Source organism: Budorcas taxicolor, unplaced genomic scaffold (assembly GCF_023091745.1).
Source record: "Budorcas taxicolor isolate Tak-1 unplaced genomic scaffold, Takin1.1 scaffold315, whole genome shotgun sequence".
In the NCBI taxonomy this organism is placed as follows: Eukaryota; Metazoa; Chordata; class Mammalia; order Artiodactyla; family Bovidae; genus Budorcas; species Budorcas taxicolor.
The window spans coordinates 31,847-43,210 of NW_026292055.1; the positions used below are offsets into that span (position 1 = coordinate 31,847).

The 11,364-nt window shown below is 48.2% G+C and overlaps 1 protein-coding gene across 1 annotated transcript; it reads right to left on the reverse strand.

Moving 5' to 3' along the window:
• Window positions 1-9: 9 nt before the first annotated feature.
• Window positions 10-7,084, reverse strand: LOC128071266 (protein ABHD1). The gene is made up of 9 exons (XM_052664157.1): window positions 6,971-7,084; window positions 2,952-3,112; window positions 1,669-1,848; window positions 1,399-1,444; window positions 1,127-1,239; window positions 835-1,008; window positions 617-665; window positions 353-518; window positions 10-221 (listed from the first exon to the last, which is right to left on the reverse strand). Exons 1-9 carry the CDS (start codon window positions 7,082-7,084, stop codon window positions 10-12), a joined length of 1,215 nt encoding a protein of 404 aa, XP_052520117.1.
• Between the last annotated feature and the right edge of the window lie 4,280 nt (window positions 7,085-11,364).

Sequence of the window (11,364 nt, forward strand, 5' to 3'; positions counted from 1 at the left end):
AGACTCCTGTCAGCTCTTGCCTGCCTCTGAAGGGGTAGGTGACCTGGGTCCCGGCAACTCCGCTGGGTGCTGGAAGATGGCTTTGGCGTACTGATGCAGGAGGCGGCTCATGTAGCAGTGCTGCCAGGGAAGCAGTCCTTCCAGGAAGCCGATGTGGCCGCCCCGGGCCGTGACTAGCAGTGCGACATGGAGAGAGTGTTGGGCAGCCTGTAGGGGAAGAGCTGGGGCAAGGGGAGTCGGAGAGGAGGTTAGGAGCCCTGGCCTCTGCCAAGAGTCCAGGCGCTCTCCACTTGCACCTCACACACGGCCCATTTCCCCTGGGGCCTAAAGCATCTGGATCCCTGGTGCTCACCGTCCACAGGGGAGAAAGGGTCGTCAGCTGCGTTGAGACAGAGCACAGGGATCTGGATGGTGTTGACCTTGGTTCTTGGACTGGCTGCTCGGTAGTAGGCAGCACAGTCTTGATAGCCAAAGACCACAGCTGTGTAGCGCTCATCAAATTGGCGGATGGTGCGGGCCTGCAGGTGGTGGAAGGCAGGATAGGCTAGGATGAGAACAAGGGAATAAGATGTGGGAAGAACAATACAGGGCAGAGGGGAGAGCTGGAAGACTACACCTGTAGGATAAAGTCGACATTCACCACATTTTCCATCACTTTTCTGTTTCTGCAAAAGAACAGAGGTTTGGCTCTGCACCTGGACCCCACCCGGAGCCACCCTCAGTCTTATCTCGATGGAGAAAAGTACACACACGGAGCTGACCCGAGCACCGGGAGGGCCTGGCATATGCCGTCCTACCCTGTTCTCTGCCCTTTGCTCTTCATCAGGACCCTACCGGTTCACGACTTGACAGAGCCCAGCAGTGAGGCGCTGATTGAAGAGCAGTGAGTTCAGGGGGGTCTCCAGGGAGCGGGTGGTCTCCAAGGAGTCCCAGCATGCAGACAGAGTCAGTGCTGCCACCAGGCCTGCTGCCCGTCCCGTTCGAGCCAGGTGATTCAGCACTAATATCCTGCAGGGTTGGACCAGGCCATGAAAAAAGGGTTTGCCTCGGGGAGTCGGTACTGGAGATGGGGAGAGGACGGGGAGAAGGAAGACTGGGCCTTTGGGTTAAGTGAGACAGTCTTTACCCTCCGAGAGAGATGCCCACAGCCAGCAGTGGGGCTTGGGGGTAGCGACTCTTTATGTGGTTGATGACTGTCACCAGATCTTCAGTGTTGCTGGCACAGAAGGCCCTATGGGTCTGAGGCAAACCGGATCATTGGGTAGAGAGGGGGTCCTTGGCCAGAAGGCAGAAAAATGAAAGGACTCAAGAAATGGAAGACAGGTAGGTAGAGGTGCAGGACCCAGGATATCTGAAGGGAGTGGAGCGAAGGACCACTAGAGGAAGGAGGGTACTCACCAGTAGTTCTTCCCCGCGGCAGCCCCGGTTATTAAATACAACAGCCCTGTGGCACACACAGGTACATGTTAGCCAGACCCTCCCTACAGGCTCTTCTCCCCTCTTGGTAGCTTTCAGAAAGGCCTCAGTCATAAGGTGCCCTTCATATGGCACCTTCTCCCCAGAGTTAGCAGGGTCTGAATTGACACCGCCCCCATCCCATCCCACCGTGCACACACAATTACAAGTTATCAGACATCACCCAATTCTCTGGGCTGTTCCCATCCTTACCTGTAGCCATCCTTCAAAGCTTGATCAACTAGGTGCAAGATATATGTCTCCTGACTACTGCCTGTGATGCCAGGAAGCAGTAATACAGTGGGCTGGGTACTAGGGTCGGGGTACTGACTGTTAGACTGGCTGGCCCAGTCTAGGAGGATCTGGCCTCCATCTGGGGTTTCCAGAACTTCACTGTGGTTTTGGAGAAAAAGGCACACAAAGAAACTATTAGGATTAGGAACTCCATGTACTTCGAAAGATTTTATACCTTCCTCTCCCTCCCCAATCAACTCCCACAATTTCTCATCATTTGAGGGCACGTATTGCGCAAAACCTGAAGATCATAACAAAGTATAATGGTGACATAAAAGATTGAATATTAAATTACCTCGTGGTTGTACATACTGCTACTTAGTAGTTTGTCACTCAGTTGAGTCCGACTCTTTGCGACCCCATGGACTGTAGCCTACCAGGCTCCTCCCTCCATGGGATTCTCCAGGCAAGAGTACTGGAGTGGGTTGCCATTTCCTTCTCCAGGGATCAAACTCGGGTCTCCTGCATTGCAGGCAGACGCTTTAACCTCTGAGCCACCAGGGAAGCCCATACTGCTACTACTGCTGCTAAAGTCACTTCAGTCGTGTCCGACTCTGCGACCCCGTAGACAGCAGCCCACCAGGCTCCCCCTGTCCCTGGGATTCTCCAGGCAAGAACACTGGAGTGGGTTGCCATTTCCTTCTCCAGTGCATGAAAGTGAAAAGTGAAAGTGAAGTCGCTCAGTCGTGTCCGACTTCGCGACCCCATGGACTGCAGCCTACCAGGCTCCTCCATCCATGGGGTTTTCCAGGCAAGAGTACTGGAGTGGGTTGCCGTTGCCTTCTCCGATGGTTGTACATAAGCCCTTCCATATAGCCACCCTGGTTACCCTCAGCACACTGAGGTAGATGGAGTGAAGGTTGCCTCCATTTTGAAAGGGGTAGATGAGGGACTTTGTTGGTGGTCCAGTGGTTAAGAATCCACCTTCCAGTGCAGAGGATGTGGATTCGATCCCTGGTCGGGGAACTAAGATCCCACACATCATGAAGCAGCTAAGCCTCCGGGCCACAACTACTGAAGCCCATGTACTCTGGAGCCTGCAGGCTACAACCTGAGCTTGCCTGGCACAACTGGAGAGTTCATGTGCCGCAACAAAAGATCCCGAGTGCCACAATTAAGACCTGACTCAGCCAAATAATTTTATTCCCTATAAAGATTTGCTTATATTTGCAGCTTCCCGTTCACCCCCATCTTTCTCTTACCTCGAGTAAGGGACTATCGGCCGGGACTGCAGTAAGACTCTGAAGATGGTTTGTAGACGCCCCTCAAAACACCAGAGCGTAGGATAGAAAGTCTCCAGTGTGACTGGACAGTGTTGCTCCAGGAAGGCCAGAAATCGGGACCCAGTCACCAGCTGTGGCCTCTGTAACCACACAACACCATCGGCCTCACTCCCCTGATATTTGCACCAAGCCAGTGAGGTGCCCAACACCAGAGAGACCTCTTCCCAGAGGGCAGCCTGCAGGGCACTGCCTCATCTGGGGGTGAGGAATCTAGCATACCTCAATCTGGAATCCCACTAGAGCCCCGGAACTCCAGACCTAGAGTGTCACCTCGCCAGAACTGACCCTGAACCAACTTCCACACTCAGCCTATCCATGCCCCAAACCCACTTTGGAGATAGCAACTAATATAAGTTACCCAGCTGATCTCCTGCAGGAAAGGTTGGGTCCTGAGCAGAGGCTGAAGAAATGCAGTACTATTCAATCTGTGACTTCTGCCTTGCAGTTGAATTACCCACACTATCATCTCAAAACCATCTCTGGCCACACTGGCTCCTGATTTTAGCACTCCGTTGTTATATGTTCCCATCTCTTATTGTGCGTGGTTGCAATGGAAGGGCTTCTTTTTACCACAACACCTCGTTTTCTTAACAGCCCCTGCTGTTGACTGTACTCTAATGGAGGAATAGTCCCAGTGTAAACAGATTTTCTCTTCCTTCCTGCCAGCCAGGGGGAAGGTAACAGGGATAGAATGAGGGGGCAGATGAGGTCAGTGGGCACCTAGCCCTAACTTTCAACCCCTTTGCTTGATAGTTCTGGATATACATCAAGTAAATGAGAGGGCCTTGTCATATAGAAGGCTTGTAAATGGGGAGTATGCTGTACAAAGACAAAAGGTCTCAGAATCAAAAAACAGAAATGGCATTTCTGTTGCAGGCCTGAGGGGACCTGAGGACCAGACTCCTATCTCTTCCTGTAGTCAAAAGGGGCTAAGTAAGTGATGAACTCAAGAGGCCAGGTTGTAACTCATACCTTGGTTCTTAAGCCCTGGAATAATAACATCTGTGATTCACTATATGCTATTTGCTAGCACTAGGCTAAACCCAACCTTACTATAAATGAAACTATGACAAAGATTAAGTTGTTTGCCCAGAGTCACACAGCAAGCAAAAGGCAAAGTGGAATTAATAATGATATTAGGCAAAACATTCTCTGGCATAAATCATACCAATATTTTCTCAGGTCAATCACCCAAGGCAATAGAAATAAAAACAAAAATAAGCAAATAGGACTTGATCAAGCTTACACCCTTTTGCACAGCAAAGGAAACCATAAACAAAATGAAAAATCAACCTATAGGATGAGAAAAAACATTTGGCAAAGAACGCAACCAACAAGGGCTTAATTTCTAAAATATACAAACAGTTCATACAACTCAGCAACAACAAAAATAGACAACCCAATCAAAAAATGGGCAGAAGACCTAAATAGACATGTCTCCAAAGAAGAAATGCAAACGGCTAATAGGCACATGAAAAGATGCTCAGCATGTCTAATAGCAAAATGCAAATCAAAACTACAGTGAGGTATAGTGAACTACTACCAATCAAAATGACCATCATTAAATGCTCTATAAATAGTAAATGCTGACAAGGACGTGGAAAAAAGGGAACCCTCCTACACTGTTGGTGGGAATGTAAGTTGGTACAGCCACTATGGCAAACAGTATGGAGGTTCCACAGAAAACTGAATCTAGGATTACTGTATGATCCAGCAATTCCACTCCTGGGCATACAGCCACACAAAGTTCTAATTCAAAAAGATATGTTCTATGTTCATATGTTCATAGCAGCACTATTCATAATAGCCAAGATATAGAAACAAACTAAATGTCCATTGACAGATGGATAAAAAAGATATGGTACCTATATACAATGGAATACTACTAAGCCATAAAAACCCAGGAAATAATGCCATTTGCAGCAACAAGGATGCAACTACAGATTATCATACTGAGTGAAGTATGTCAGAAAGAGAAAGACAAATACCACGTGATATCACTTATATGTGAAATCTGAAATATGACACAAACCTATCTTCAAAACAGAAACAGACTCATGGACATAAAGAAGATTTGTGGTCACCAAGAGGGAGGGGGCTGAGGGAGGGTTGGAGTGGGAGGTTGGGTTAGCAAAAGTAAGCTTTTATATGTAGAATGGATACACAACAAGATCCTACTGGATAGCACAGAGAACTATATTCAATATCCTATGGTAAACCATAATGGAAAAGACTATTTTAAAAAAGAATATATATATATTATATAACTGAATCACTTTTCTGTACAGCAGAAACTAAGACAACAAAGTAAATCAACTATACTTCAATTTAAAAATGTAAAAAATATATATTATTTCTAATACTAGTAAGATTTGTTGAGTGCTCCTTATGTTGAGTGCTCCTTAGATACTGTGCTAAGCACTGTACATGATTATATCCTGGAACCTTCACAACAGCTGTTTGAGATATCTTTGAAAATCCACACCTCACAATACCCTATAAACCTTACCTATGATCGCCCTGTGGAAACGTGTATGAATATGTGTCACAGGGCACAAAATGTGCCAAAGCTAGTTAGTGCTGGAGCTGGGAATTGAAACCCAAGTCTGTCTGGCTCAAGAGCTTGTGCTCTTAATCATTTTACAATATTATCTCCTAGTTGCCAAGATTTTGAGTTATCAATCTATTAAATATTTGGTCAGTCACCTCAGAGATGTAGAACAAAGTGCTAATAAAATCACAGGTTTCATGTAACTGAGTTTCATTTTAACTCTAGTAAAGTATTTCCTGACTTATCCCTGAGAATTAATGAATAAAATGCCATTAATCACTGTTGGTGAATCAATACCAATCCATTGCCAAGTTGGACAGTCTGAACAGCATGTCCTCAGAGCCTCCAGAATGACACTTGCCCTGGATTTTAACCAGGATTTGGAACTCACAGAAGTGCTTGTAGTATATAGTGGCAGAGGTTTCTGATTTCTCTGTGGCTGGTTGCAAACAATGGAAAGTGTTTAGTTAAGGACAACTCTGTTCTGAAATAACTGACTTTTCAAATCAGACATGTAAGGTAAGGTTTATAGGGTATTGTAAAGTTTGGATTTTTAAAATTGCTTTTATTAAGGCAGAAGTATTTTATAAACAATACATAGGATGTATAAAGCTCTGCAAATATAGGAAAATTTAGGTAACATTAAATTTCCCAATAGATCTTTTTAAAGGGCTTCAATTAATAGGTTTCTTGTTAGACTCAGCTACTTTGAGTTTAATGAAAATTAAAAGATTTTGATTGGGGGGATATGCAAATTTCAGTGAGAATAAACTCTCCAAGTTCATTAAAATCATCCTCTTCAGGTTTTTCCATTGCACTATACATGGAGAGCCTAGAACTTAAAACAGGGCTCAATGAGCAAGGACAGTTAGGGTATTCCTAAGATAGGCAGGAACCCCTCCCAGTCCTTAAGAGACGCAAGGTCCTACTGATGGGGTGATGTTGGGAGTTACCACCCCACACACTGGTTTCTTCATTCAGTGCAACTAACGAGGAAGTCAGCTAGACTGCCTAAAAAGAAAACCACAGTGTGTGTATCTCCCTGTCACCTCAAGATACCTTCCACCCCGCCTTTCTGCAAGCTTTGGTCCACATAATAAGCAACAGCATCCTTCCGATGCCTGAGAGGCCCAGCCGATATAGGGAGTACGTGGAGAATGCAGAGAATCTAGGCAAAGAATCAACTCTCTTTTCGGTGTTAATAGCAAAGCTGAGCCTGGCTGGAGCGCAGGGCAGGAGTAGTGGTGGGGTTGTGGCGTCAAAATTTCACCTGGGCCTGGACAGCCAACCAAGCCAGCTCCCACAAAGGGCTCGAGCCCCGATTGGAAGTGGCCCCTGAACTTCAGTAACCTAAACCCGCCGGCGAGAGCTCTGGACCCGCACCCACCTGGGGCACCCACGTCCAGTAGTAGCCCAAGTAGAGGGCAGCGCCAAGTCCCAAAAGCAGAGAGAAGGACTCTGTCCAGGTGTCATCCTGGGGGCTTTGAGAGGAGCTCAGCATCTTGTGTTGCCGAGTTTCGATTTCTAAGTTCTTGACTGGATCCGGGGCTTGAACTTCGATTAATGGGCCCGCAGGTGCGCGCTGGGCCCTGCCCGTTACACGCCATTGGACGGCCTGTGCAAGTTCGGCCTCCACCGCCTGGCGGTTCGGGGATGTGGGCCCCGCCCACCGGCGGCGGGCGTGGCGAGGGGCGGTGCTAGGGCGCCGGGTAGGTGGGCGGGCTGCGCCGGCAACTTTGCGTGGAGCTGACCCGACTGACCTGCGAGTGGCTTTACTGCTTGCGGCCCTGGTCTCGCGGCCCTGGTCTCGCGCCTCTGCGCCTCTTCCTTCCGCTTCACGGTCACCGGCCGTGCAGCCTCTTGTGAGGACTAGCGACCTCGCCTACAGTCGCCATCTTAGTGAGGGGCAGCTCCAGTTTTTTTTTCCTCAAACCCTGCCCTGGCGGCGCGGCGAGGCTGGCAGCCTGGCTAGAGTCCCCCAGCCATTCATCAGTCACACACAAAGGGCACAGCCACTCGTGTGGTAACAGCCTTCCAGTCCCAGTGTTCAACCATTCACAGTGGTCCTCGCACTGGGACACATTCACACTGTGACACACACGGTGTCACTTAGCGTTCAGCCACTGAATGAGTGGCGTTTCACACAGTGTCACACTCACATGGGTTAAAGCCACGCATAGTGTCACTCTATGCTGTCCACACGTAAAGTAGATATTTACTCATCACTCTACCAGCTTGGGATGCTGTTCCTGTCTTCACTGGGAGATGGAAACAAGTCAGTAATCTACTAGAGCAATGACCCTCAGTCCTGACTGAAGATTGGAATTGTGTGTGTTTCTAACACCAGAAGTGCCCAGGCCCCACCTCCTGATATGGTTGGTCTGGAGAGGAGCCTAGGTATTAATATAACTTACAGGTTTTCTGGAAGACTCTAACGTGTAGTCAGGGTTGAACCCCTGCAATAGGGTATGGTGCTAGATAAGGGAAGTACTAGCTGCTGCGGGAGCCCTGGGGAAGGTGCCCAGACGCCATGGATCTGAGAAAGCATACCTAGATGTTAAATGACAATACATTTAAGGTGAAATTTTAAATTAAAAAAAAAAAAAGGAGTTTCCAAGGCAAGGTGGAAGAGGGGACAGAGTAGTTGTTCCAAAAGGGGGAACAGCACAAACAAAAGCCTGGATGTGAGGCTTCTGAAAGGAACCAAAAGAAACTGGGTGTTGCTGGAGCATATGAGATGGTCAGGAATCTGGTGTGGCCAGTTGCATAAAGGATGCTAGAGCTTATCCCATGGGTGGAGGAAAGCCATCCAAGAGTTTTAGTGGGTGACTTGATTGGGCTTCCCATGTGGTGCTAGTGGTAAAGAACCTGCCTGCCAATGCAGGAGACATAAGAGATGCAGGTTCAATCCCTGGGTCAGGAAGATCCCCCGGAGAAGGAAATGTCAACCCATTCCAGTATTCTAACCTGGAGAATCCCATGGACAGAGGAACCTGGCAGGCTACAGTCTAGGGTCATGAGCTGAAGCGACTTAGCATGCAAGGGTGACATGATCAGAGTTATGTTTTAGAAGAAACATTCAGGGTGCTTGGAGAATGGACTGGAGGGGGATGAGAACGGAAGGAGGTCAGTTAGAGGCTGTTAACAGAACTTTGGCATGGAGCATGGCTGCCTGGCCCGTGAAGATTATTAAGATAGGAAGCAGATTTGATAGGACTTGGTAGTAGGTTGGAGGTCGGGAAAGAAGGAGGAATCATGAATGACCCCCAGTTTTCTGACTACATAGATTCAGGGATGCGTATGGGACTTGACCCTAGGATAAGGAAATGGGGAGAGGGGAAGTTTTGAGGAGGAAGATGGTGTATTCTGACTCAGACACATAGAGGCTGGGGTGCTGATAGGTGTTCTAATTGTGTTGTGTTCTAATTGTGTTTTCTTAGATTCTGAATTTGTCTATTTGGCATCAATTAATCACAAGGCCAAACTAACAGCCAGAGTTGTTCACCTCCCTTCTGCAATCCAGAGGCTATCCTCTGGGATTTCCCTGGTGGCCCAGTGGTTAAGGCTCCCAAGTTAGCATTGCAGGGGGCAAGAGGTTGATCCCTGGTTGGGGAACTAAGATCTTGCATGCTACATGGTGCAACCAAAAGATTAAAAAAAAAAAAGAAATTCCTAGAGGCCATACTCTGAACCACTTCCTTTATCCAACTCTCACACACCAAACCAATATTCTCCCTTTCCTAAATCAACCCAGGACGAGAGACTCGTCAACTAGGAACAGCCTCTGTGCCCCCAAAGCCCTCTGAAGTTTTTCAAGCTAGTCAACCCTAAACTGTTCACCCTGCCCTGTCTTGCTTTTCTAGCTTAATAAAGGCTGTGGCCTGTGCCTTCTCCTTGCTTCTTTCTGCCTCTGACCTACACTGGTGCTTCCCTCTGTGGTCCTGTTTGGTAAGCTGTGCCTCTTCCTCTTAAGGGAACTGTAACATTAAACTTCTCTTTCATTGGCATTGACCTTTCTGTGCTGTCATTCAGTCACCTTTAAAACTTAAAATCTGGCACAAGTCAGTAGGCTGTTCAGCTCCAGAAGTGTTCTGGGGCTAAGAGATTGTATTTGAGTTATGGTAGTTATCAGCATTCAGATGATACATTAACTTGTAGGATTGCCATAACAAAGTGCTGCAAACTGGTATCTTGAAAAACAGAAACTTTTTGTCTCACAGTTCTGGAAACTGGAAATCCAAGGTCAAAGTGCCAGAAGGATTGGTTTCTTCTGAGAGCAATGAGGGAGACTCTGTTCCACACCTCTCTTCTAGCTTCTGGGGGTTCCCTGGAAATCTCCAGCATTCCTTGGCATGTAGAAGCTTCACTCTAATTTCTGCCCAAATCTTCACATGCTATTCTTCCTGTGTGTGTTTGTGTGTGTAAGAGAGAGAGAGGGAGAAGAGAGAGTGTGTGTGTGTGTATGCACACATGCCGGTGTATGTGTGTCCAAATTTCCACTTTTTATTGGGAAAAAAATATTGGATTAGGGGCCCAACCTACTCCAGTATGACCCCATATTCACTAGTATCTGCAACCACCCTATTTCCCAATACAGTCGCATTCTGAGGTACTAGGGGTTAGGACTCTAACATATGAATTTTTGAGGTACAGAACTCAACCCAGAAGAGATAGTGATGGAAGCTATGTGAATGGAAGAACACATGAGCAGATGGGGAGTGAGGAGAGAGCCCAGAGGAACTCCATGACACAGAAGAAACTAAAAAGAAATGACTGGAGAGAGAGGAATGGTGTCGCCAAAACCAGTGATGCCATGACCAAAGGAGGTAGTGTCCAGCAGTGTCCACCACAGGAAGGAGGACCAGGTGACTTTGATGAGAGTGAGCTTGTTGTTGCAATGGACTCTGATGAGAAGGAGCTGATTGGGAGAGGGAGAAGTTGAAGATTCCAGGAAGATAAGTCATTCTCTAAAAAGGTCTTGACCCAGTGACTGAAGAAGTAGTCTGAGGCCTCGGTGAAGGAACTGGCCCCTGTGAGAAAACTGGAGATACTCATTTGACCGTAAAGCTACAACCACACACTGCATCACTGTACTGGCAAACCATCGCCCTCAAGATGGTGCTTTTCCAGGTCCCCTCCCCCCACCATGGCTCAGATGGAGCAACTGCTCAGGGAGGTGCAGTCACAGTCACACAATGATACCTTCACTGGAAGCCGACAGTTGCAAGTGTCACTTGAGCATCACAAACAGGAAGAGTTCACACAGATACCCTAACAGACACACCACTAACATCCTGTGCTGTCACACACCCAGTCAGCCAGTCATGCACTGGCCAAACTCTCTCAAGTACTGTCATACTGGATACAGGGCCACACACAACACCCCTCCCTACGGTGTCACCAGCCCCTCGTCCACACGGCTACACACACAGTCACAATCCCACAGGCTAACAGTAAGTTAGCTTCTGTCTTGTCACACACATCTGGGTCCCAGCAGGGAGTGGCCCCCCAGTTAAATATGCTTCTTATATACATCAACTTCATCTTCTGTCTCTCTGCCTCCTAGTTGTCTGTATCTGTCACGCGCGCACACCCACATACATATACGCACACCACACACTCTCGCCGGGTGTGGGCCAGGGTCTGCGGGGCGGGGCGGGGATCCTGCCCGCGGCGCTGGCGCTCAGGACTCTGCCCGGGCCAGGGCGGCGGCCGCAGCCCGGACAGCTACGTGGAGCGGCCACGTGGAGCGGTCCGGGGGAGGGCCGGGCGGCGGGAGCC

Coding starts and splice junctions, on each gene's coding strand:
- LOC128071266 (XM_052664157.1), bottom strand. CDS start 7,084: ATGCTGAGCTCCTCTCAAAGCCCCCAGGATGACACCTGGACAGAGTCC. Junction 666..834: donor CTCTGTCAAGTCGTGAACCG/GTAGGGTCCTGA, acceptor GTTCTTTTGCAG/AAACAGAAAAGTGATGGAAA. Junction 222..352: donor CCCTTTCTCCCCTGTGGACG/GTGAGCACCAGG, acceptor CCCTTGCCCCAG/CTCTTCCCCTACAGGCTGCC.